General features: G+C 64.7%; 1 protein-coding gene across 1 annotated transcript; it reads left to right on the plus strand.

Moving 5' to 3' along the window:
- The first annotated feature begins 294 nt into the window (after positions 1-294).
- On the plus strand, positions 295-21970 carry MAP1S (microtubule associated protein 1S). The gene is made up of 7 exons (XM_067559849.1): positions 295-490; positions 6890-6991; positions 13060-13142; positions 13464-13604; positions 14860-18199; positions 19177-19394; positions 20568-21970. The coding sequence occupies exons 1-7, from the start codon at positions 340-342 to the stop codon at positions 20721-20723; spliced, it is 4191 nt and encodes a 1396-aa protein (XP_067415950.1). The 5' UTR covers positions 295-339; the 3' UTR covers positions 20724-21970.

Raw genomic sequence — 21970 nt, forward strand, 5'->3', positions numbered from 1 at the left:
CCCCACCCCTGATGTCCCCCAGCTCCCACCCTTGAAGCCCCCCAGCCCTGATACCCCCCACCCTGCTGCCCCCACATCCTTTTGCCTCCTATGTTCTACCCTCTCTCTGACTCCTCCCCCCCACCCCCCTCCTACTGCTCGGCCCCTTTAAGAGCCCCGCCCATCCTGGCCCCGCCCCCGCGGGCCCTCTGATTGGCCGGAGATGACATCAGCGGGGCGGGCCTTTCTCCGCGGTGACGTAAAGACGGGGCGGGGCGGGGCCGGGCGGCCCTGGGCGCGCGTCGGAGAGGGAGGAGGGGGGCCCAAACCGCCGCAGGTCTGCGAGTCCCGGGCCGGAAGATGGCGGCGGCGGCGCGAGCCGCGGAGCGCGCGGGCCGGGGGGAGGCGGCGCCCCCCCGCGGGCCCCGCCGCTACTCGCTGCTGGTGATCGTGGGCGGTGGCTGCCACCGGCCCGGCCTGCTGGGCGCCGTGCTGGCCGCGCTGGAGAAAGGTGAGCCGGGCGCGGCCCGTGCAGCGCCGTGCACCCCCCGCCCGCCCCATTCATTGCACCGGTGCACGCAGCGCCTGTCGCCCCCGGGGGGCCCCGCCCACGCTTGCCCGGGGCTCCGCTTCTCCCCCCCTCCCCGTGCACCGTGCCTCCGCGCTCTCGTTCCTGTACGCTGGCGCGCGGCCCCGGCTCCCTTCCCGCCCCCCCCCCCGGTGTAGCGTGGCCCGGATCTTCCCCTTGCCCCCGCTGTATTCCGTGCACCCCCCGTCTGCTGCACGGGGGCGATCTCCCCCGTGCACGGGCTTAGGGCCTCGCCGTGCAGCAGCCCGGCAGGGGTGTCCCGTGCGCGGGGGGGAGCGCCCCGTCCTTCAGTGCTGTGCCTCGCCTTCCTTTCCCTTCTTGCTGAGGTGCACGGGGGGGCCGGGGGGGGCGTTGATGTTTCAGGGCAGCTGGGGGGAGGGTATGCCAGCGCCTGCTGTGGTGTCTGCTGCGGCTCCCCTTGGATTATTGCTTATGTTTAAAGGGAGTCTCGGGGGGGGGGGGGGGTCATAGTGCTCTTAACATGGGGGGACGTGACCGGTCTGCGCTGAGCTGCATGCGTTCTGGGCTGTTGCACCGCTTAGTGCTCCCCTTGCAAGGGTGCAACTCCATCCTGCTCCCCCCTCTGGGCTCCCTGTTGCACCCGCTGCATGGAAGCCCCTGGGGCGGTGAGTGCTGCCGGCAGCAACAGACAAAGGTTGGGGGGTTGCTTTGTGGCGGGCTGGGACCGGTTTTCGACTCCAGAAACCCGAGCGGGGCTGGGGAGCATCAGATGTGATGGATGGGGCAGCTGGCGTGGGCTGGGCCTCCGGAGGGCTGTCTGCCTGGAGAGCCGTCTGGCACTGGGAAGTGATGTGGGTCTCAGTTCCGGAGGGGGTGTATTCCGCCTTAGCGGGTCAACCTCCCTCGAGAAAACTGGCAGCTGAAACCAGGAAGGGCCAAGTTGTAACTAAACCAGCTTCAGAGGATTTGCGGCAGGTCTGCATTTGCTGCTGTTAACGTACCAGTAATTAAAACCTTTGCCTGGAGCCGGGTGCCAGGAATTGGATGGCAGCAGAGGATCCGTGGCGTTAGCCTGGTTGTGGCATAAACTGTATTAATGGCAGGGACGTGAGGTGCTGTGAGCAGGGTGTGAATTGAACTGTTGTCCGTGGAAGGTGCTTTCAAGGCCTGGAAAGAGGCCCGAATTTGGAAGCAATTAAAAACCAATACCATGCATGAAAGGAGCAGCTGGTCTTAGACGGCTGAAAGGGTTACATGTTGGGGAGAGCCCATTGAGCAAGGTTTGTGCAACTCGGCATCTTTTTCCCCCCTCGCTTCTAATGCCCTAATCTTTCTTGCACCATCTCCCTTTGGTTTGAAGGACCGTTAACCGTTCCACGGACTGGGGGATGGTGGAGAAAAATGCAGATGTTTTCATTCCCCGTTGGCTGCCCCGTTAGCTCAGGCTGGTTTGTAAATCTCCACCCAGCCAGTCTGCTTCTCATGGAATAGAAATGATGGAACTGAAACAGGCTGCTTCTGTGTAATCCCCGCACAGTGACTATGCAGAGACCTGGGGTTTGAATTCCTGAAGCATTCGTGGCTGTGTATCAACTTCCTGTAGGCATGCTCCCGCAAGGAGCAAACCCGCTCTCCTGGTGTGGGGAGAGCAGCCCAGTTGGCTAGTGTTTCCCACCAGAGTGGGACAGGACTGAACAGATGCCAGATGGCTGACGTTCCAGCGTGCACGCTAACCGGGGAGGCAGAAGGGAGCGTGTAAAGATGCACAGCGGCTGTCGTCGGCTTGCCGAGTCTTCTAACGCTGCTGCCGGCTCTACCTGCTGCCTCTTGAAAAGGAGGCCGGGGAGGTGGCTGCGTTCCCGTCGCTGGAGGGAACGCTCTTCTGTCTGGCTGAGGCCTGCACGGCTGAGTCACTCCTGCAAGGTGCATGCCTCTGGGGAAGGAAGCGTGCACCTGTCTTAGGTGGGGAATCTAACGTGCGCTGCACTGCAAGGCGCATCCTTGGATGTGGCCTTTGAAGAAGTTCCTGATCCATCTCCAGTAACGTCCCTTCCTAGGCAGGCCTGTCCCAGCCAGACCTACGGAGCTGCTCTGTTCTCCCGGGGGGGGGGGGTGATGTCCCACTTAAAAATGGAAGCCTGTAAGGAAGGGGGCAAGAGTATAACTGGGACGGTTTCCACCCGCTGTGGGGGGTGAGGGCGTAGTAGTGAAGGACTGGCTGTGGGGCGTGAGCTGCAGCGCTATAAACCGAGGGGCATTTAACACACGGGGGAGGCTGTATGTGGGGGGGAGCGATTGGCTGCGTTTCCACAAGGGGCGACTCAGCGTCCAGCGCTCTGGACGCCCTGGGATAAAGCTGTCTGGGAGTAGTGGACAGTGAGCGGGTCCTGCTGTCTTGGTGTTGACTCGCCATGAGTGTGCCGCGCGGGTGTGATGTGATGCGATAGGAGCCGAGGTGACTCCCAGGGAGCCGGTGGCTGTGGCAGAGCCGGTCTGTGACCACTCCTGACCTTTCCTATTTCAAACCCTGATTGCAGAAGGATGTGACTCAGCCCCGGCCGAGGGGTCAGCTGGCATGTTGGTGTGTGTCACCGGGTCCCAGCTTCTAGGAAAGGCTCAGATGAGCGTTTGGAGCGGGGGCTGGGGCAATCCTTGCCCCACAGCTGGGTGCTCCTGTCCCTGGCAGGGCCCCAGCTGCACCCTAGCTCAGGCAAATACCATCGATGCTCTGACACCCTGGGTCTTAATACCTGCTTCACCCCCGTGCTGCTCCCGGGGCCCTGCTCACCCTGCGTCTGACCCATTCCTTGCAACTGCCCTGGAAATTCCCCTGCTGCTGTTCTGGCCCCTACCCCAGCAGGAGAACAGGAGCAGCGGAGGGGAGTGGGGACTACTGCTTCGAGCGGAGGTGGGGGGCAGGCTGGGAGTTGGGACCCCACAGGGCTGTATTTGCTGGCTTTGCCAGGAACTCTGATTGTCAGATCCCGAGTGCATGTCACCGCACATCTGGGCCTCTGTTTCCCTGCCGTGTAACCGGGCTGAAGACTTAACAGGAGCCTGTTTACAAGCCTTGTGATTCAGTTCCATGGGTGACTGCGGCTGTGAAAGTAGCAGGACGGGGTTACGGGCCGGTTCCTGGTCTCATCTCTCTCTCCAGGACACGGATACCCGCCTGGCCAGCGTCGGGTACTGTGCCAGCGGTACCCAGCTGTCCCTTTCCTGGCCTGCTGGGCCGTTACCCGGCCTGCAGCCAGGAGCTCTAGTGCAAACTTAGGGGAAGCCTCTTCAAAGCCTGGAGGTCGCGCTTAGTGCTGGCTCTGTTCTTGTTCGGCTTGCTGCGTGCGTCGCTTTCCGTTTTCTAGGGCCCCTGATGAGTTCAGCCTCTGCCTGACGCGCTGCCCTGTCATACGGGCCCCTGTCCTGACACCAAACAGGAAGCGAGCCCCGAAGGGATTGTAGTCCAAGGGTTGGGTAAAGCCGCGCTGGCGATGGTCAGATCCTGGTGCTGGATGCTGCCGGGTTGGGCTGTTAGCCAGCGTGATCGAAACCCCCCGTCCCCACCCCGGCAGAGACTGAATTAACATAGGAGCAAAACGCTCACCCCGTGCTGTGTAACAGCGCTGGCCCTGTGTGCTTTCGGTCGGACGCTGTCCCCGGAAGCTCCCTGCTTGGAATCCAGCTGGGATTTGTGGCCAATGAGGCAGAACGGTGGCTCATTCCCTGGCCCTGCTGGCTTCTGCAGGTCTTGGCAGTGGAAGCTCTCATCAGGAAAGGAGGGAGGTGTCCCAGTATTGTACCCTGAGCGGCCTGTTGGCTCCCAGCTGCTGAATGAGGCAGCCTGGTTCTGTTGCCTTGTACAGGAGTTGGCAGCAATTCCAGTCAGTCTGGGGGAGAAGAGAGACGGACAGGTCAGATGGGTTGGGGAATGCTGGGGGGAGGAACGGCGTGGAGCCCCCCTGTAGGGCTACTAGCCTGGCCTGCAGACTCTGCTCGAAGCAGGCCTGGCTAGTGAGATGCAGGGGGACAGAGCTGCTGCAGACCTTTGTAGCCAGTTGCAGGGTGACCCTGCTTGGCGGCAGGGTGTGACTTGAGCTTGCTGCACGAGGCCGGTGTTAACCCAGTCAGTGCATGTGAGCAGGGACTGGTCGGTGACTTTAAATGCTGATAGAGTGACACTTCGCCCTGGCAGGTGCGCTGCGGCTTCCCTGAACTGCCCTGCCAGCGCACCTTCGCCTGCTCGGGAAAGGCCAGCATCAGACGCAAGAGGGCAGCTGGCATGAGAGCAACCGAACTCTTCTCATGCGGGCTGCCAGATGGTGCTGCTCGTTTGGTCCGGGTTTGAACCAGTGACCGCTCGAGGAAGGAAACTGAGGGAATTCTCAGTTTGGGAGAAGGCTGCAAAACGGACGCTGAGCCTGGAATGCAGCTGGCGCTGTCTGCTCTGGCTGCACTGAGTTTGGGGCATACGTGCTGCTCACGTCTTTAGTTCTGGGTTGCAAACAAGAGTCGGTTTCAGAATCCAGCCCTGGGGCAGCAACAGCTGCAGGTCACGGGTGCGGGGTGCCCTGGACTGGATTAGCATGGGAGATCAGTGCAGACACGGACCAGGCTGTCTTGCTCCAGCCAGCAATAACCCTGTAGTTTTGGGTGCGTGGGTGGTGGTGCGGAAGGCTAGAAGTACCTTTGCTCGCTCGCTCTCCTGCAGAACCTGTCTGGCAGAGAGATTGGAGGCGAAAGGTCCTGCAGGCACAGCTGTTCCGCCGTCTGGTGGACTGTGAACGTAGCCGTCTGGGAGGCCGGGCGTGACTGGGCAATTCATCCTCTGCAAGCTGCAGCCCATCGGTGTCTGACTCAGTCGCTTACGGAGTCGCGCAGCCCCTCGCCTGACCGGCTCGACTCATGTCCGATGTCCAGGCGCCACGGGCGCAGTTTGAGGCCGGGGTTCCCAGGATGCCGAGGCAGGGCTGAGTGGCAGAGAGCTGGCTGTTGGGTGCAGCGTGCTGATGGCTGAATGTCCCAGTATCCTGGCTAGAACCTTTGGGTTTCTTGCTGCTGAGCCTCGACAAAGACCAAAGCACCCCTAAGACTTCATCCCCCTTTCCCTCCCTCTCTAGCAAGAGCCCCGTGAAATCAGGCTGGCGTTGGAGCAATGGCTGTGAAAAGCCCGGCTCACTGGGGTGCATCCCTCTCTGGCAAGGGTTCAGGGCAGCACGCGACTCTGCTGTGCTCCCTCGATCAGCACCGGTGGACGCGAGATCAGAGCTGGAGGCTGCACGCTACTTTCACTCCCCTGCTTCTTGCTAGCCTGGCCCAGTCCCTGCACCAGCAGCAGAGGCAATGGCCTGCTCTTGCTGCAGCTGGCAACCCGTTCCTCCCCCATGGCTGTTCAGAGGCTCCCAGACTTTTCTGTTCTCTGTGCACCCTCAGGACAGGCCCTGCCAGGCTGGAGGAACGCTGAATAATCTGAGGGGCTCCCGGCAGCCTGGCTGGGGGCAGCAGCTTGCGTCCCGGGCTGGGGCAGCTGTTCAGAGGTGGGCGGGGAGACGGTCCGGGCGCCTGGATCACGGTGCATTTTATTGATGTCGAAGTGGAACGACCGCCCTTGTCCCCTAAAAGCTGCTCCGTTCCTGGGCCGTGCCTGCGGGGCGGGGCGCCAGGCCAGGCAAAGTGCAGTCCTGCCTTGGGATGCTTTCGCTTGCAGACAGCCTCTGCACGTGGGAGCGAGGGCCAGGGTGGCTGGGGGCCGGGCTTCTGCAGAAGCCTTTAATGCTGCTCCCTCTGCTCTGCCCTTCGGGGGCAGGCCAGGCACAGGAGCTGTCTTCTAGTCACTTTATCTCCCCCCCGTCGCTTGCTGCAGTGATTACCAGTGTCTGCATCATCCCCCCGCCCTGCATGGCCTCCACGCAAGGCAGGGCCGGTCCATGGCCTGTGCTGTAACCCGGGGCTCCGGCCTGTCGCAGGGCTGGGATTAGCACAAGCCCAGGCTGTGAGCGGCTCACGTGACCCGGAGGAGGAATCTGCCCTGCCAGCTGGGCACATGGGCTCCCTCTTCCCTGTAGCCAGGTTCGTGCAGTGTCCACGCGGTGAAGCCCTTGGTGTGGATGGGTCGCTCACACCTGCGCCAAGGCAGTCGGGTGGGGAGGCAGGACTCCTGCGCCATGGTGGGTGGGGAGGCAGGAGCTGCTGAGGGTGAAGTTCCCTGCCCAGCCGGAGCCGGCATCAGAGCCAAGATCAGCCCCTGGGAACCCCTCTGGTGGCTGGTCTCGGCGCCTCTCGTTCCCTCTCCCGGGAATGCCCGGGTGTGGGGCAGGCGGTGCGCCCTTCCGGGAGCTGCGGGGGCTGATGGTTCTCTCTCCCCAGGGGTCCGCTGCTGGGACATCGACCTCGCCTCCTGCAACCTCGACGAGCAGCTGAAGCTGTTTGTGTCCCGTCACTCAGCCACCTTCTCCAGCATCGTGAAAGGTAAGGCCAGCCTGCGCGCCGCCGGGCCTCTTCAGTCTGTCTGCCCGGCTGTGCAGCCTCCCAGGCTCCTGGCCCTCTGCTGGGAAAAGCAGCCCAGCTATAGTGCTGGGGAGCAGATGGGGGGGGGGGGGGGGTCTTTGGCTGCCAGAGCTTGCACCTCACTGGAGATGGCTCCCTGCCTGCACAAATGCTGCTCTCAGGTTGGGCCTCCTGGGTGTGAATTCCCAGGGACCGGAGCCTTGTCCGGGCCCAGCTCTCTGGGAAGAACTGGCTCTTCCCTGGGGTGTTTAAAGGAGCCCTGTAGGCTACTTGGCCTAGGACTCGCCCTGCTCTGGCAGTGCTACTGCAAGGCCAGCTGATTGTCTCACAGGTGGAGTCAGGCAGCAGCTGAGCTCCGAGCTGGCCCTGCCGGGGGTAGGGGTGAGGGGGGAGACGTGGGTTTCACAAACAGCCGCCCTGCTGTGGAAGCAACATTGAAATAACCTCCCTGGGGTATGCCAGGGGCCCCATTCCTGTAGTATCTGAGCATCGCAACGCCTAATGTATTTACACGCTCAGCTCCCTGTGCATTGCACTGGTGCCCCTTGTGCAAGTTTTTGGGGGGGGGCTGCAGGGTGAGGGAAGGATGGTACAGCACCCAGTCACTGGCTGCAGATCTGTGCTGTTTGCCCTTGACAAAGCACTGGCTACGCCCACCAGAACCACCCCCCCCCCCCCGATCCCTCCAAGGAAACGCCAACGTGCGGCCTGACACATCCAGCAGCAGCAGCAGCGTCTGGGAGCTCGGGTTCTGCTCTGCCTCTGCAGAAACCTCGCCTGGCCCGGAGCTTAGTGGTGTTTAATTCATGTTGCAATCTGGATCTTGGTCTAGGCTGCAGGGGGGAGCGAGGATGCCCGGGGAGTTGAAAGGAGGACAGCGCTGCTTCCTGCTTCCGTGGCTTTCTGTCGTGCAGGGAGAGGCCGGACGGCTGCAGACGGGGACCTTGCCCTCTCCTGATGATGTTTTGCTGGACCGGGCAAACATTTAGCTGGGGCTACAAAGCTGCTTTTGTGCCCAGTCACTTGCGCTCTCCCTCAGCCGATGCCTCTGTCCTGGCTCCTCCACGCAGACAAACGCTGTCATTCTTCCTGGGCAGCGGCTGATGGAGGAGTTCCCGGGCTGGGAGGACTGGCCGGCATCCCTCTCCATGCCCCCTTCCAGTGAGGCTGGGTCCCGGCTGCATTGCCCTGCGGCCTCTGGCTGTCCTGGTCGGGTCGCACTCGCTGGGCGTGGGATTGTCCCAGGCTCAGACTGTAGCCGGGTTCAGGTTTTCACTGCAAGTCCAAACCACGTACTCCTCAGATGATGGCCAGTGCAGGGCCCACCACCCTTGTATCCAGACACCCCTGCTGCCCCACTGCGGGTTGTGTGGGGTTAACCCACTTTGGAACCACCTCCTGACTGCCCACGGGGTGGGGAGGGGGTCCCCTTCTCTAAGGAATCCAGGGCCTGAGGGATCCTGGCCCGAGGTTCTGAGCTCCCTGTTGCGTGCCAGGCTTCACTGGTGCCGAGGACCATCCCGCTTCCAGGGGTTGCTGAAGTCCTGGGGGGCCCCGGGGTACACAGATAGGTGGAGCATGGGGCTGGCCTGCTGTGGCTGTGCGTTCCTGGCGTGAGCCCCGGAGCCTGGCTGAGATGAAGCCGTGCCTCGTGCTCCGGAGTGGGGAGAAGGTTGTCTGTCTGGGGGCGAGGATGGGGTGCTAGGTGCTGTACAGACTGAACCAAGCCCCTTCCCCCAAGGAGCTTAATTAGTGACTTAGAGGCTCCTGTACCTCCAGGCTTCGCAGAGCTCAAATTTCAGCCGCCCGGTCCTGTAAATGCCTCCGCCAGGGCACAGCCTGCTCTGTGCAGAGCAGCTGGCTCACGCCCGGCCTCGGGGCTCACCTCTTGCCTTGTGATCTCCTGGGGCTGCAGCACGTGTCCCGGCTGCAGGTGGTGAGCTGAGCCCCTGCTGCGGGGGGCCGGGAGGAGCTGGGGCAGCCGCCGGGAGATCTGTGGCTCAGCTCCTTGCAGCTGCCTCGTGGCTGCGGCGCAGGGTGGGGGCATGTGGGCGAGCGTCATGTGGCGGTGTTCCCTCCACAGACGAATCCTGGCAGCTCAGCCCGGGAAGAGCAGCTGGGCCTGTCGGAGGAGCTGGGGCTGAGCCAGCCACGCGCAATGGCCCTGCCGCCCGTCGCTGGCTCTCCTGGCCAGGACTCGTGTACGGAGGGCTTAACTTGCCTCTCCCCAGAAGTTTCTGGCCGTGGGAGAGCAGACGCCTTCGTTCCCGCCGGCCTGTGTGTGTCTAAGGCAGCTGGGCCGCGAGGGCTGTCGCCTCCTGGGATCCGAGCCTGGATGGAGAGCTGGGTGTGGTGACTGCTTGGGCCCGTCTAACCTGGTATCCTGCCTCTGCCAGGTGCGCCGGAGGAAGGTGGAAGAAATGCCTCCTGGGCGGGTATCCCGCCTCTGCCTGTGCTTGGTCTCCTTCAGGATCGAACAGGCTGGCTTGCGCCCCAGCACCACGAGTTTACCGTCCCTCCTGGCGCTTGTGTGACGGCTCTGCGTGCCCTCGCCTTGCCTGGCTGTGAAACGGGCTCCTTGCGGCCTGAGCAGGCAGCGCTGCCCTCTCGCCCTCCCGGCCGGGCGGCTCCTGCTCGCTCAGCCGGTCTGGCCAGCTCAGCCTCCCCAGCGTCCCCAAATATTTTTCTTTGGATTCTTTTGTTCACTTTTCCAAACCAGCTCTCTGGGGAGACTCGTTCTGTGCCAGGCCTGGACAGCTTGGGGCTTGGTCACCAGACACGGAGCCTCTGGTCCCCCCGGGCTGCAAGTTCGCATGCAGCCCTGGCTGGCAGTAACTGAGTCGCTGCTCTCCAGCCCCTGCTCCGGGGCCTTGGGACGTGGGTGTGAGCAGGGCAGAAGCATAGTTTTTTCTGGCCCAGTACAAACGTGTAACATGGGCCCCCGCCCCCACACATAGTCTCACGAGCCATGAAAAGTTTTTTCCTCATGGTCATGGGGGTTGCAGCCTGGACTGGGGCCCCCATGGCCTCCGGGCCCCAGTAAAGTGTACCTTCCCCCCCATGTGGGGGCCCTGGGTGTGTGTGTGTGGGGTGGGGGATCCAGTCCCCAGCCACATGCTTGGTCAGGCTTTGCTCTGGGGGAGGCCAAGGATGGAAGGAGACCCGGGCGGCTCCCTGACGGGCTGGGTCACCCTGCAGCTGCCAGGCCGGTTTAGGTTCTTAGGCCTGGACCGAACAGTTTTTGTCCTGGTTTAACGGTGGGGTGGGGCGTCTCTAGACGGGTAGTCGCGTCGGTCTGACCGCAGGGGCTGTAGCAGTGCCACGCACCAGAACGGGGGTGGCTGCAGCGGGTGAAAGGCGGCTAGAACTGGGTGGGTGCTAGGAGGTTGGATTGCTTTGAGACGGGCTTGGCTTAAAACGGTACCTGCTTCCTCGTGCCCTTGCGTGGCCAGGGTCTGAGCCCCTCCTACCATCCGCCACCCGGCTGAGGCAGGGAAATCACCCCGCCGCCGCCACCCCCCCCCCCCCCCCCGTTTTACCAATGGGGAAACGGAGGCAGTGACTTGCCCAAGGTCAGTCTTCGGCAGAGGAGGGAATTGCAAAGTCCCAGGCCAGCTCTTAACGACCCAGCAGCCCTGTTCTGTGGGGCAGGGCCTCCGGCCTCCGGGGCTCTCCGCTGGCTCGTGCAGGGGGAATCAAACCAGCTGTGTGGTAGACTCCTGGCTGCTCTTCCTTCCTGGCTGCAGCATGAGCCCCCTGGGCCTGCCTGAGCTGCAGTACACTGCTGGGGTGACTGGCACCCGTGCCCTAATCGTCCCTCTGATCTCCCTGTCCGTCCGTCTCGTGTGTCCGTCCCGTGTCTCCAGCCCCATTTGGGGAGGGGAGCAATGGAGATGGACCCTGCTTGAGGGCTCCCCGCCCGGAGACACGGCTGCCTAGCCAGCTTCACAGAGCCTGTCTGTCGCCTTGGCTTGGAAATGGGGTTTAGTTAAATTGATGCCAGCGCGGCCCGGCTTCAAGCCAGCGTCTGTTGGCTCGTGCTTGCCGGGGCGCGAGGCAGGTTTACGTGGACGTATGAGCGTCCACGCGGTCGCGGTGGGTTAAATTAGTAGCTTGGGTTGAACGGGTGGAGCTCGGTGGGTCAGGTCTCTGCCCCGGGGCCTGCAGGTCAGGTCTTGGTATGGAGAGCCCACGGAGCCAGCCCTGCCCCTGCGGAGGAAAATGGGGGTGTGGGGAGCCGTTTGTGCTGCTGCCTTGAAGCCCCCCCAGCTTGCCCCAGGCCCCTCCCCGCGCCGGCAGAAGGAGGCAGTGTTGAGCTGATGGCCTGAGGAAGGCAGCTTCCGGCTGGCCCACGTCTGTCTGCTCGGCCTTGCTGATCTGGGGCTGCATCGCCAGCCCGTGCCCTTCCTCGCCGGGGGGAGAGGGCAGCCCAGGTGTGGCCAGAGCGAGGGCTGCCGGGGTCTGTTCCCAGCTGTGCTGTGGACTTGCTGTGCCAAAGCGCCCCACCGTTCTGGGCCCCCACTCCGCCTGCTTTCTGGTGGGGTGGGGGGATCAAAGGGCCGGTGAAGGAAGGGGGGTGGCCGTGGTGGCCACAGTTAGTCCCCCAGGAGATGGTTGATTCGGTGACCTCGTGAGTCACTTCCCCTCCACGGCCTGGCTCTGTCGGTGAGACAGGGATGAGTCTCGTCTTTCCATTAAGCTCTTCAGGCCGGGACCCCTCTCCCCTGTCGGTGCGCACCCCACACAATGGCCCTGCCTGGGACCTCTGGATATAGCGACCGGGGCAGGGGGACAAGGTGCCCACGGGGGTTCGGCAGAGCCGGGCGAACCTTCCTGGCCGCTTACCAAGGCAGCCGCCTTTCCCGTTCCACGGGACGGTAACGGATCGCAGAGCGTTGTGTTTATAGCTTAACAGCCACCCCTGTCCGTCCCTTTCTGTGTCGGGGGCAGAGCGCCGGTGGGAGGCGGGTGTTTGGCATGTCCCCTCCTGGGCTGAGTCAGCCCGCCTGCTTCCTTCCTTCTCCCGCAGCGGGAAGGAAGCTGGATGTCTTGTCCTTCGACTCAGCGGATCTGCTGACCTCTCTTGTGGCATCCGGGCTCCTCCTGGCCTGGCTTCCCGGCCAGTGGGGTCCTGCAGCGGCCGTGCCCCCTGGCATGGGGCTCCTGCTCCAGCCTGGCTGAAAGTGGGGGCCAGGCTGGGAATGGCCTCTGTCCCCTCTGCTGCTGGAGCGACTGGTCTTGGCTGGGAAGGGCCCGGGCCTGCGACCCTGTCAGTGGCTCTGCCTTGGGGGCAAACTCCCCTGTGGTATCTGGGTTCCACGGTAGCTGCCGGCGCGCCGATCCTGTCCAGAGCCTCTCGTGTTACGTAGGTGCCATCGGGAGCAACGTGTACCCCGTTCCCAAGACACCTGAAGGTTTCCTACTCCCCCATCTCCTTTTCAGGGGCTGGCTTGGAGCCCCCCATTTCACAGGTTGAGAAACTGAGGCACAAGCGACTCAGAGCCTGCGGCAGAGCCAGGAACCCAGATCTCTTGGCTCCAGGGCCTCAGCCTCACGGCCGGCCTTCCTCCACCCTTCCCTGTGCCCTGCCTGACAGCTGTCTCTGCATTGCACCACCTGCTGGGTGTCTCCGTAGCCAGCCTTGGCTACTGCCTCCCTGAACCGCCACCTTGCCTGGGGGCCCGGCGGTGGGGGGGGCAGGGCTGTTCCTTTGCAAGGGGGAGTGGTGGTGCAGAAGGCAGGTGAGCTGTGCATGCCCTGCACGGTCTCTGGGGTCAGCCGGGCACTACCCAGGGTTTCCTGCTCTCAGTTGGGAGAGACCCGGCCTGTTGGCTGCAGCATGGCTTGATGGCCGGGCCGGTCAGAGGCTCCTCGGTGTACGGCCTCTTGCCATTGCACGCGTCCAGGGTGCCTTGGGCAGCTTCCCCAGTGCCAGCCTGGCCCTTCCCCAAAGGGGGTGGGGGGCCCAAAACCTGGGTGTGCTGGGGGGCAGCTGGTCTCTTAACGCCGATGCCTCTTGTCCCCGGCAGGTCAGCGGACGCTCCACCACCGGGGGGATGTGCTGGAAACACTGGTGCTGCTCAACCCTTCGGATAAGTCCCTGTGCGACGAGGTGAGCCAGCGGGGAGGGGAGCGGGGTCCAGTGGGGCGCTGGCCCTGCAGGGGGTGGGCAAGGAGGTGCCAGGCCAGCACGCTACGGGGGATGGAGGAGGGGTGGCGTTCCCCTCCATTGTCTCTTCAGTCAGGCCGGGTGCTCTGCTGTGTCCCTGGCCCGAACGCCCCACACGGAGCAGCCTGCGGTGTGGGGCCCCGGCGCTTGGTCTCGGCTCCATTTTTTGTGGCAGCGAAGATCCCCTTGAGCTGGCATGCGCCGGGGGCTGGCCCGGCCCCACCCGCCTGAGCGCCACCGTTCTCATGAACCCTCTGTCCCCAGCTGCGGAACCTGATCACGGACGTGTCCCGGCACAAGCTGCTGGTGTTCGCCGGGCCCTGCGTGGAGGAGACCGGGGAGCTGATGCTGCAGACGGGCTGCTTCTCTCTGCGCGACTTCATCCAGATCTTCGCTGACAAAGAGGTGTGTGTCCTGGCGCGGAGCCCGGGAGCTCGGCCAGGGATCTTGTGATCCGCTCCGGGCAGCTAACCCACGTGGCCGCCTGAGCGGGGCCAGGACATGCCATGCTTCGGCCAGCTCTGGCTCCAGCAGGGCTAGGGGAGAGGCCTGAGTGATCCCCTCTCCCGTGGGGGGCCAGGGTTCAAACCCAGCTTGGGGTACAAGTGAGGGCAGAATGTTTGCCTCCGTCTTGGGGCCCTTGACTCCAGCAGCCCGGCTCCAGCAGTGGGGTGGGGGCTGTGGGTCAGGACGGAGGGGTCTGGGCAGAGCTGTGCGTGGGGAGCCGGCTGCAGTGTGGGGAGCTGGCTGCAGTGTGGCATTAGCCGCCCTGGCTGGCTGACTCGGAGACGGCCGCTCGGCTCAGGGCTCTCGTGCGTTTCCGCTTCCGGCTGCTGCAGGGGAAGTGGCAGAGCTTTAACGTGGATCCCTCTGGACCCTGGTCACTTTTCTCATTTAGCCCCTGGGTCCCGGCAGGACTGGCCGTAGACGAGCCGATCAGGCAGCTCTGGGCACCAGCCTGGAAGCCCAGCGTGGGGCTGGTGGAGCAGTTGTCCATGGAGCTGGATTTCTGCACCGTGCTGCACCCAGAAGTGCCCATATGGGGCCTCTTACCCCTCTCCCCTCCTCCCCCCATCTAGCAGGCGGGGCAGCAATTTCAGTCTCTCGAGAAGGCTGGCAGGCTCAGGTCCCCTTGCTGTGCACGGTTCCTAGGCCCGGCCCGGCCCCACGCGGCTGCGTGAACCGTGCTTTGCTCAGTGGTAGCATCTGTCCCTTCCCAGCAGGGAGCGAGTGAGCCCTGACTCTCCCAAGCAGCTGGACAGCGCGGGGTCAGGGCTGGGGGAGAATTTGAGGCTTAGGCGCTGGCCGAATATGCTCCCAGGAAGCAGAAGGGAAGAGTCCAGGCTTGCAGCGCCGGTCGCCCCAGCGCCCAGTCATCCGGTAGCACAGACCCCAGGGGGAACGATGCTGCGGTGTCACGGCCAAGCTCGCGATGGGGCGGCAGCCCTTGAGGGGCCTCAGTCCCCTTACGGGGTGGGATTGGCCAGTCCCGGCAGATTGGCCTCTGGTCTGGGGACTTGTGTCTAAGCCCAGGTCTGAGCTGCGGCATCTGCCTGGCTGGAACGCTGGACCAGCCAACAGAACGAGGATTTGGCGCGGCAGCCTGTAGCTTTGATGAACTTGGCCGTGCGCCGGCGCTGACCCTGGCTTCTCTCTCTAGGTCGGGGAGATGCTGAGCTCCGCAGACCCTTCGGCCAAGGCCAGCCTGACCATCAGCTGCCCTGACTTTGGGGAGTGGAAGGACTCAAGCCTGGAGCAGTACAACCTCCAGGACTTCATCGAGCTGAGGTTCAACCCGGGCTGCGTGCTGCCGGAGATGGAGGGGCTGCAGGAGTTCGTGGAGTACCTGTCCGAGTCCCTGGAGCCGCAGTCCCCCTTCGACCTGCTGGAGCCCCCCACCATGGTGGGCTTCCTGAAGCTCTCCAAGCCGTGCTGCTACGTCTTCCCCGGCGGGAGGGGGGACACGGCCTTCTTCGCTGTCAACGGGTTCAATGTCCTGGTGAACGGGGGCTCCAACCCCAAATCCTCCTTCTGGAAGCTGGTCCGTCACCTGGACCGGATAGACTCCGTCCTGGTGACGCACGTCGGCACGGACAGCCTGCCGGGAGTCAACAGCCTGCTGCAGAGGAAGGTCTCGGAGCTGGAGGAGGACCTGTCGCAGGGTTCCCAGAGCAACGGGGACTGGGTGAAGAACCTCATCTCCCCCGAGCTGGGAGTCGTGTTCCTCAACGCCTCCGAGAAGCTGAAGGGCATCGAGGGGAACTCCCGGGTCCTGAAGAGCTGTGACGAAGCCAGCCTGACCCTACGCTACCTGGAGAAGCTGGGCATCCGGCCCAGGCCGCTCTGCAGGGAGGGCGGCCCCAAGGTGGAGCCCACCGTGCTCTTCCAGAAGATGGGCGTCGGCAGGCTGGACATGTACGTGCTGAATCCTGTGCGGGGCAGCAAGGAGCTGGAGTTCTTGCTGCAGCACTGGTCCGGCAACGGCCACCCCAAGGAGCAGGAGCTGCCCTTGCAGTGTCTGACCTCCATCTGCGCCCTGCTGGTCTGGCATCCCGCCAGCCCTTCCGAGAAGATCATCCGGGTCCTGTTCCCAGGCTGTACCCCGCAGGGCAGGATCCTGGAGGGGCTGGAGAAGGTGAAGCACCTGGAGTTCTTGAAGCACCCGGTGGTCACTGAGAAGGACCTGAAGGTGCTGGCTTCCCATCCGGAGAAGCAGCTCAAACAGAAGCGGGCGGAAAGCAAGGAGAGCCTCAAGTCGGCCTCCAAGGAGAGCCTCAGGTCAGCCTCCAAGCTGAGCCTGGTGGACGCTGGGCCCCCGGTTGCCAAGGAGAAAGCCCTCAAGGTGGAGAAGAAGGAGGCAAAGCCGGCCCTCAAGGAGAAGGCCAGAGGGCTGGGCGAGGCCAAGGTGGGGCCCCAGGAGGAGAGGGGCAAGGACCCCCGAGCCAGGCTGGACTCTTCAACCGAGAAGCTGAAGCCGGACGTGAGGCCGAAGCTGAGCAAGGAGAAGGCCGCCGCCAAGAAAGAGCCCCTGTCCCAGGAGGCGAGGAAGGAGGAGAAGAGGCCTCTCAGGAAGGAAGACGGCGCGGAGGGGAAGGCCGCGAAGAGGGAGGGGAAAGCCGAGCTGCTGCGGAAGGATGCCAAGGAGAGCAAGGCTGAGGGGAAGGCCCTGAAGCCGCTGGCCCGCAAACCCCTGGGGCTGGAGCCCCGCAAGCCAGCCCCCCGGATGGGGAGCCAGAAAGCCCCTCTCAAGAAGGAGACGGAGAAGCCTAAGGCCAAAGCAGCTAAAGGGGTGGGGGCGGCTGGCAAGAAGCCCCCCAGCCCCCAGGCGGGCGCGTCAGAAGGCTCCAAGTCGCTGTCCCTGGAGGCCCTGACGCGGGAGGCGGGCGCGGAGGCCCAGCGGAAGGAGGAGTCGACGGACGAGGGGATCACCACGGCGGAGAGCGAGCTGGAGCCGTCCCCGCCGGAGAACGGCGAGGCCGGGCAGCGTGCCGGCCCCGAAGGCCTGGCTCCCTGCGCCGGGCCGGGGGCCCCAGGCTGCCAGGAGAACGGCCTCGACCCGGAGGAGCTGGACAGCCCCCAGCGGTTCCGGTACCTAGAAACCAGCCCCCTCAAGGCCATCTGGCCCCCTTCCCCTCTCGCCAAGACCCCCAAGAGCGACCGGAGCGTCGACTTCGACCTGACGCCCACCGGGTTCCTCAACCACGGCCCGGAGGGCGCGGAGGACCTGTGCGGCAGCTCGGAGGAGAAGACGCTGGAGATGGTCTCGCCGGCCAGCGCCGGGCACACCCCCTTCCACCAGTCGCCGGTGGAGGACGACGCCGTCATGGCCGAGGAGCCGGCCTCCGGCCCCGGCGACGGCAAACAGCTCAACTCCTGGCGGGCGGACGGGCCTCCTTCCTCCCACGACAGCTCCGGCTCCTCCCAGGAGAAGCAGGCGGGCTGCCTGTCCCTCAGCCCCTTCAAGGACGAGCTCCCGGACGTGTCTCCCACCATCACCACCCCCTCCCTGCCGGCCGAGGTGGGCTCCCCGCACTCCACCGAGGTGGACGAGTCACTGTCTGTTTCCTTCGAGCAGGTGCTGCCCCCAGTGAACGAGTCGCCCCAGGAGGAGCCGAGCCGGCCGCGGTCAGGCGGGCTGACGCCGGAGCCCGACGCCTCGGTGGGCAAAGGCGGGCTGTCCCTGCCCATCCGACCCTGCCACCAGGCCCAGCGGCCGGACTGCGACGGGGCGGACGGGCTGCGGCGGCCCGGGCGCCGCTCCGATTCCCCCCACGACGTGGACCTGTGCCTGGTGTCTCCCTGCGAGTTCGAGCACCCCAAGTCCGAGCGCTCGCCCTCCCTCAACCTCAGCCCCCGGGACCTGTCCAACGACAGCGACCTCTCCCAGGAGCTGGCCAAGCCCCTGGCCCAGAGGAAAGGCCAGAGGAGCCAGGGCTGCTGGCTGCAGGCGCCACGGGGCGCTGAGACCCCCCCCACCTCCGGCAGCGAGTCCCTCCCCACGCTCTCCGACTCGGACGTCCCCCCCGCCACTGAGGACTGTCCCTCCATCACGGCCGACGGCGGGCTGGACTCGGAGGAGGAGTTGGAGCACCTGGCCAGGGGCCCCGCCCGGGCCAGAGACCCTCCCCCGGGTCCCCTGAAAGACCCCTGCCCCCTCCCCGCCCAGCCTGGCATCTGCATGGTGGATCCAGAGGCCCTGCCTGCTGAGCCGGCCCGCTTGGGGAAGAAGGAGCCCGTGGGCAAAGTGAAGAGGACGCCCTCCCGCCTGGGCTCCGCGCCCACCTCCCAGAAGGCCGAAACCCCCAAACACTCCACCCTCGGCAGCAAGGCCAGAGGCCCCGTGGGCTCAGCAGACAAGGCCAGGCCGCCGGCCCCGCCAAAGGGCACCCCCACGGAGAAGGGCTCACGTCTGGGGCCTGGCGGGGATGCCAGAGCGTCACTCGCGAGCCGTGGTGCTGGAGGCAGGTCGCTCTCGGGGACCGGCCGCTCGTCTCCCGCAGGTAATGGGCACGGGACGGGGTGCGGAGCCGCTGGGGCCGGCTGATCCCGGGTCGGAAGCGGGGCCCTGACGCTCCCCTTTTAGCCCAGCCCCGGCCCGTGGGGACTGGCTGGCTCGGGGGTTGCGGGGTGTGGAGGATACGAGGCCTTGCGGTTGTAGGGCTGGGGCCCAGGGCAGGCGCTGAGGATGCTAGGTGGCCCGTGGGATGAGGTGGGTTGCAGTCATTGCCCTAGCACCCAGGGGGCTGGCCCTGCCCCAGATGCTGGCTCCTTGGGGGCTGAGGTGAGCGTTTGGGTCTGGCAGCGGGGGGGAGCTTGCCCAGCTTTTGGGATGCTGGGAGACCCTGTAGTGCGTAGGGACTAAAAGGACGTTGCTCCTGGGTGGGGATGAGCCCAAGTCCCGCGTAGCTCAGGCCCCCGGCGCGTAGGCTTCAGAAGAGCCTTTTGCCAAGCTCCCAGAGCCCCCCCCATCACCCCCCACCACTTTGCAGACCCGGCCTGGGGAGCAAGTGAGCGGTCGCCCTGCCCGGTGACGCAGACCGCAGCCAACCCCAGCAGCGAAGGGAGCCAGAAGCTGGATTTGAAATCCAGCTAAAGCTCCCGTAGAGACGAGGCTGAATTCTGGCTCCTGTCCCAGCAGTGCTGGAAACACCCCAGTGGCTGGGAACCTGCGGGGGCCTGGTGGTGGGGGAGAAAACCTGGGATCCTGGGCCTAATGTGTCGAGCTCTGAGTGACTGTGGGGTGTCCCAGTGGGCAATGTAAAGGGCTCAGCCCTCTGCACAAACTGAGCCCTCCTGCGGCGTCTGAAATCCAGGCTCCCAAAATCACTGATCATGCTTGTGCACGAAGGCCCCACGATTCCAGGCCACCTGGCGTTCCCTGCCAGCAGCTGGGATGTGCTGGAGCCCGGGCCCTGTCTGTCTGGGGGCAGGCACTGCCCCTTGTGTCTAACCGGGTCCCCCTGTCTTGCGATTTCAGGCTCCAAGGCCACTTCCGCCCCGGGGCCGCCCGTCTACGTGGACCTGGCCTATGTCCCCGGCTCCTGGAGCGCCAGGACGGTGGACGAGGAGTTCTTCCAGCAAGTCCGCTCCCTCTGCTACGTCATCAGCGGGGATGACCACGTCAAAGAGGGCGTCATGCGGCCCATCCTGGACGCGTTGCTGTCGGGCAAACATAGCTGGGGGAGCGATGTCCAGGTGGGGGCTCGCCAGGACAAGGGCTGGGTGCAGCGCTGAGCACAGCTGGGGAGGGGGGGGCTGGCAGGGGTCTCAGATGACCACGTTCCCCTTCACCCCCTGGTGCACTAGGGTGACTCATCAGAGGTGGGGGTTTCCCTCCAGGGCAGCGCCCTCACTGGGCTGCGGCCTCCGCCTGGCTGTGGACACCCCCCGGCGGAGTCCTGCGAGGAGAAACGGTGCTCCTGCTCCTGTCCGGATCCAAAAAGCCCCCGGGTGCGTATCGTTCAGGGCCTCTGCCTACACCTGGCCGAGCCTGTGTTTCAACAGAGGCCATCGAGGGAAGGAGGCTCCTGCCCGCGGACTAGGGCCCGGCTTGAGCGGCCGAGTTACACCGGCACGGCTGCCTGGGCCAGGAGTGGGGGAATCACCCCCTGGGAGGGCAGCTACCCTGACAAACCCGCAGTGCGGCCGGCTCTGGCGGCCCGGCTGGGCTCGGTGTGGGGCAGGTGGTACCGCCAGGGCCCAAGCATAATTTTTTCAGGCCCAGTACGAACTTGTAACACGGGCCCCCTCCCACACACCCCCATGGGAATTGCAGCCTGGGCTGGGCCCCACAGGGCCTCCGGGCCTTGATAATGTGTACCCTCCCCCCCATGGGGGGCCCTGGGTACTGCGCTGGCGGAAGAGTGCCTGCGAGCATGCACAGTGTGGACGGGGGACTCTGCCGCGTAGTTGTGGCTCGGGGCAGGGTCGACTGGGTTCTCTGGAGGCAGGGGCTCCCGACCTCAGCTGGGGGTGGGTGACGGCTGTGCCTCAGTGTCCCTGTCTGGCACAGGAGGTGACCGCTGGGGGCAGGGCAGCTCAGAGCTGGCACGGCAGCAGCTGGAGACGTGACCTGTCAGGCTGTTTTTCATCCGCATTTCAAGGAAGGCAGAACCACCCCGTCTCCCCGGCCTCTGTTGGTCCCACCAGTGTGTTGGAGGAGAGCCCCGGGGGCTGCACAGAGACGCACAGCCCAGCCCTGCCCCCAAAGAGCTTGAGTTGAAAATAGACTGGTCAGAGGGTAGGAGGGGAAATGGGCACAGACGTGACGTGCCCAAGGTCCCAGAGCAGGGCAGTGGCAGAGCCTGGCATAGAAGCCTAGCCCTGGCCCTGCTGCTCGGAGTGACTGTATCGAATTGGTCTCCCCAGGTGACCCTGATTCCCACCTTTGACTCGCTGGTGATGCACGAATGGTACCAGGAAACCCACGAGCGACAGCAGGAGCTGGGCATCACGGTGCTGGGCAGCAACAGCACGGTGGCCATGCAGGACGAGACCTTCCCGGCCTGCAAAGTGGAGTTCTGAAGGCGGCCGCGTCTCTCCCCTTTCCAGCCGGAGCTGGAGGAGATGCTCCGGACATGGCAGAGGGGAAAGTCACCCGCATTTGTCACCTGTTACAGCCCACAGGGCACGGGGGGGGAGGTGTCCCTCCCCTCAGGACCTGACGTGGCCCTGGGGCACTGCGGAAGAGGCGCTGTCAGACTTGAATAAGCTCTCCAGGGCCAGCTCCCTGTCGGGGCGGAGGAGGGGGCAGGAGTCTCCCCTGGACTGGAAAGGGTTAATCCATCCCCTGCTTCTCTGCCCCGCTGGCATGGGCCTCCCGCTGTGTGCCGCACTCACTCACCACCTGGTTCTTGCATGCACACAGTCCCCGGTCTCCTGCTCCGTAGGTGGCCCTAGCCCTGGCCCCAGGGAAGGGGGGCTGGGTCCCGAATGAGCACACCCCTCGCTGGCACAGGCACCCAGTGCATGCAGCAGCAGCGGGCACCGTGGGGCTGAGCTGCGCTATGGGATAGCAGTTCCTCGCCTCCCTCCCCAGCTCACCTGCTGCCCCAGGAGCCTCTGTCTGGGGGCGGGAAGGGCTCTCTTCTCCTGTCCTCCACTTACTCCCCCCTAGCGTGGCCCCCCTTGGGAGTTCCAGCCTGGTAGCCGGCTGAGGGCACAAGTGAAACGAGCCTGCAAGTCCTACACCCAGTCAGGGATGCCGGGGGGGCTTGGCCATGGGCCAGGGTGGGGGGCTGCTATCCTGCGGGGGAGGTTGAATCCCAGTTGACTGCCCTTCCCCCAGCTGCTATTAGTCTCATTTTTGTGCACCCCGCTCCTCCCTCCTCAAAAAAACCCTCAAGTCCCAACTGACGGTTGCTTCCCCTGGAGATGCCCATTTCCCAGGTAGACACGATCTGAGTGCCCTGGATTCAGGGATAGGGGAGGGGGGGGGTTGGAGTCTGAAATTTGGGGGGGATGGGGGAGGCCAGAGTGGGGCGATGGCTTCCTGGGTTCCAAAGGCCAGGGAGGCTGGAGGGGGTTCTCACAGGGTGGGGTGCTGTGACCCCCCCCCCCCCCGCTAGTGCTGGGAGCTCAGCTGGCCCCTCTGGTGGGTCTGAGCGTGTGAGCGGGACCCCCAACGCCCCTCACTTGGCACAGGCGGCCTGCAGCAAAGAGCCGTGTGCTCCCTGCTTCTGCGGCAGCCGACGGCCCTGGCTGGGGGGCCTGGGCCCCTGTGTTGCACGCTGATCTAGTGCACACCTTGTGGGGGGCGGGGGGAGCATGCT

Source organism: Emydura macquarii, unplaced genomic scaffold, assembly GCF_026122565.2.
Source record: "Emydura macquarii macquarii isolate MOO-44397 ecotype Brisbane River unplaced genomic scaffold, CSIRO-AGI_Emac_v2 contig_306, whole genome shotgun sequence".
Lineage (NCBI taxonomy): Eukaryota > Metazoa > Chordata > Testudines > Chelidae > Emydura > Emydura macquarii.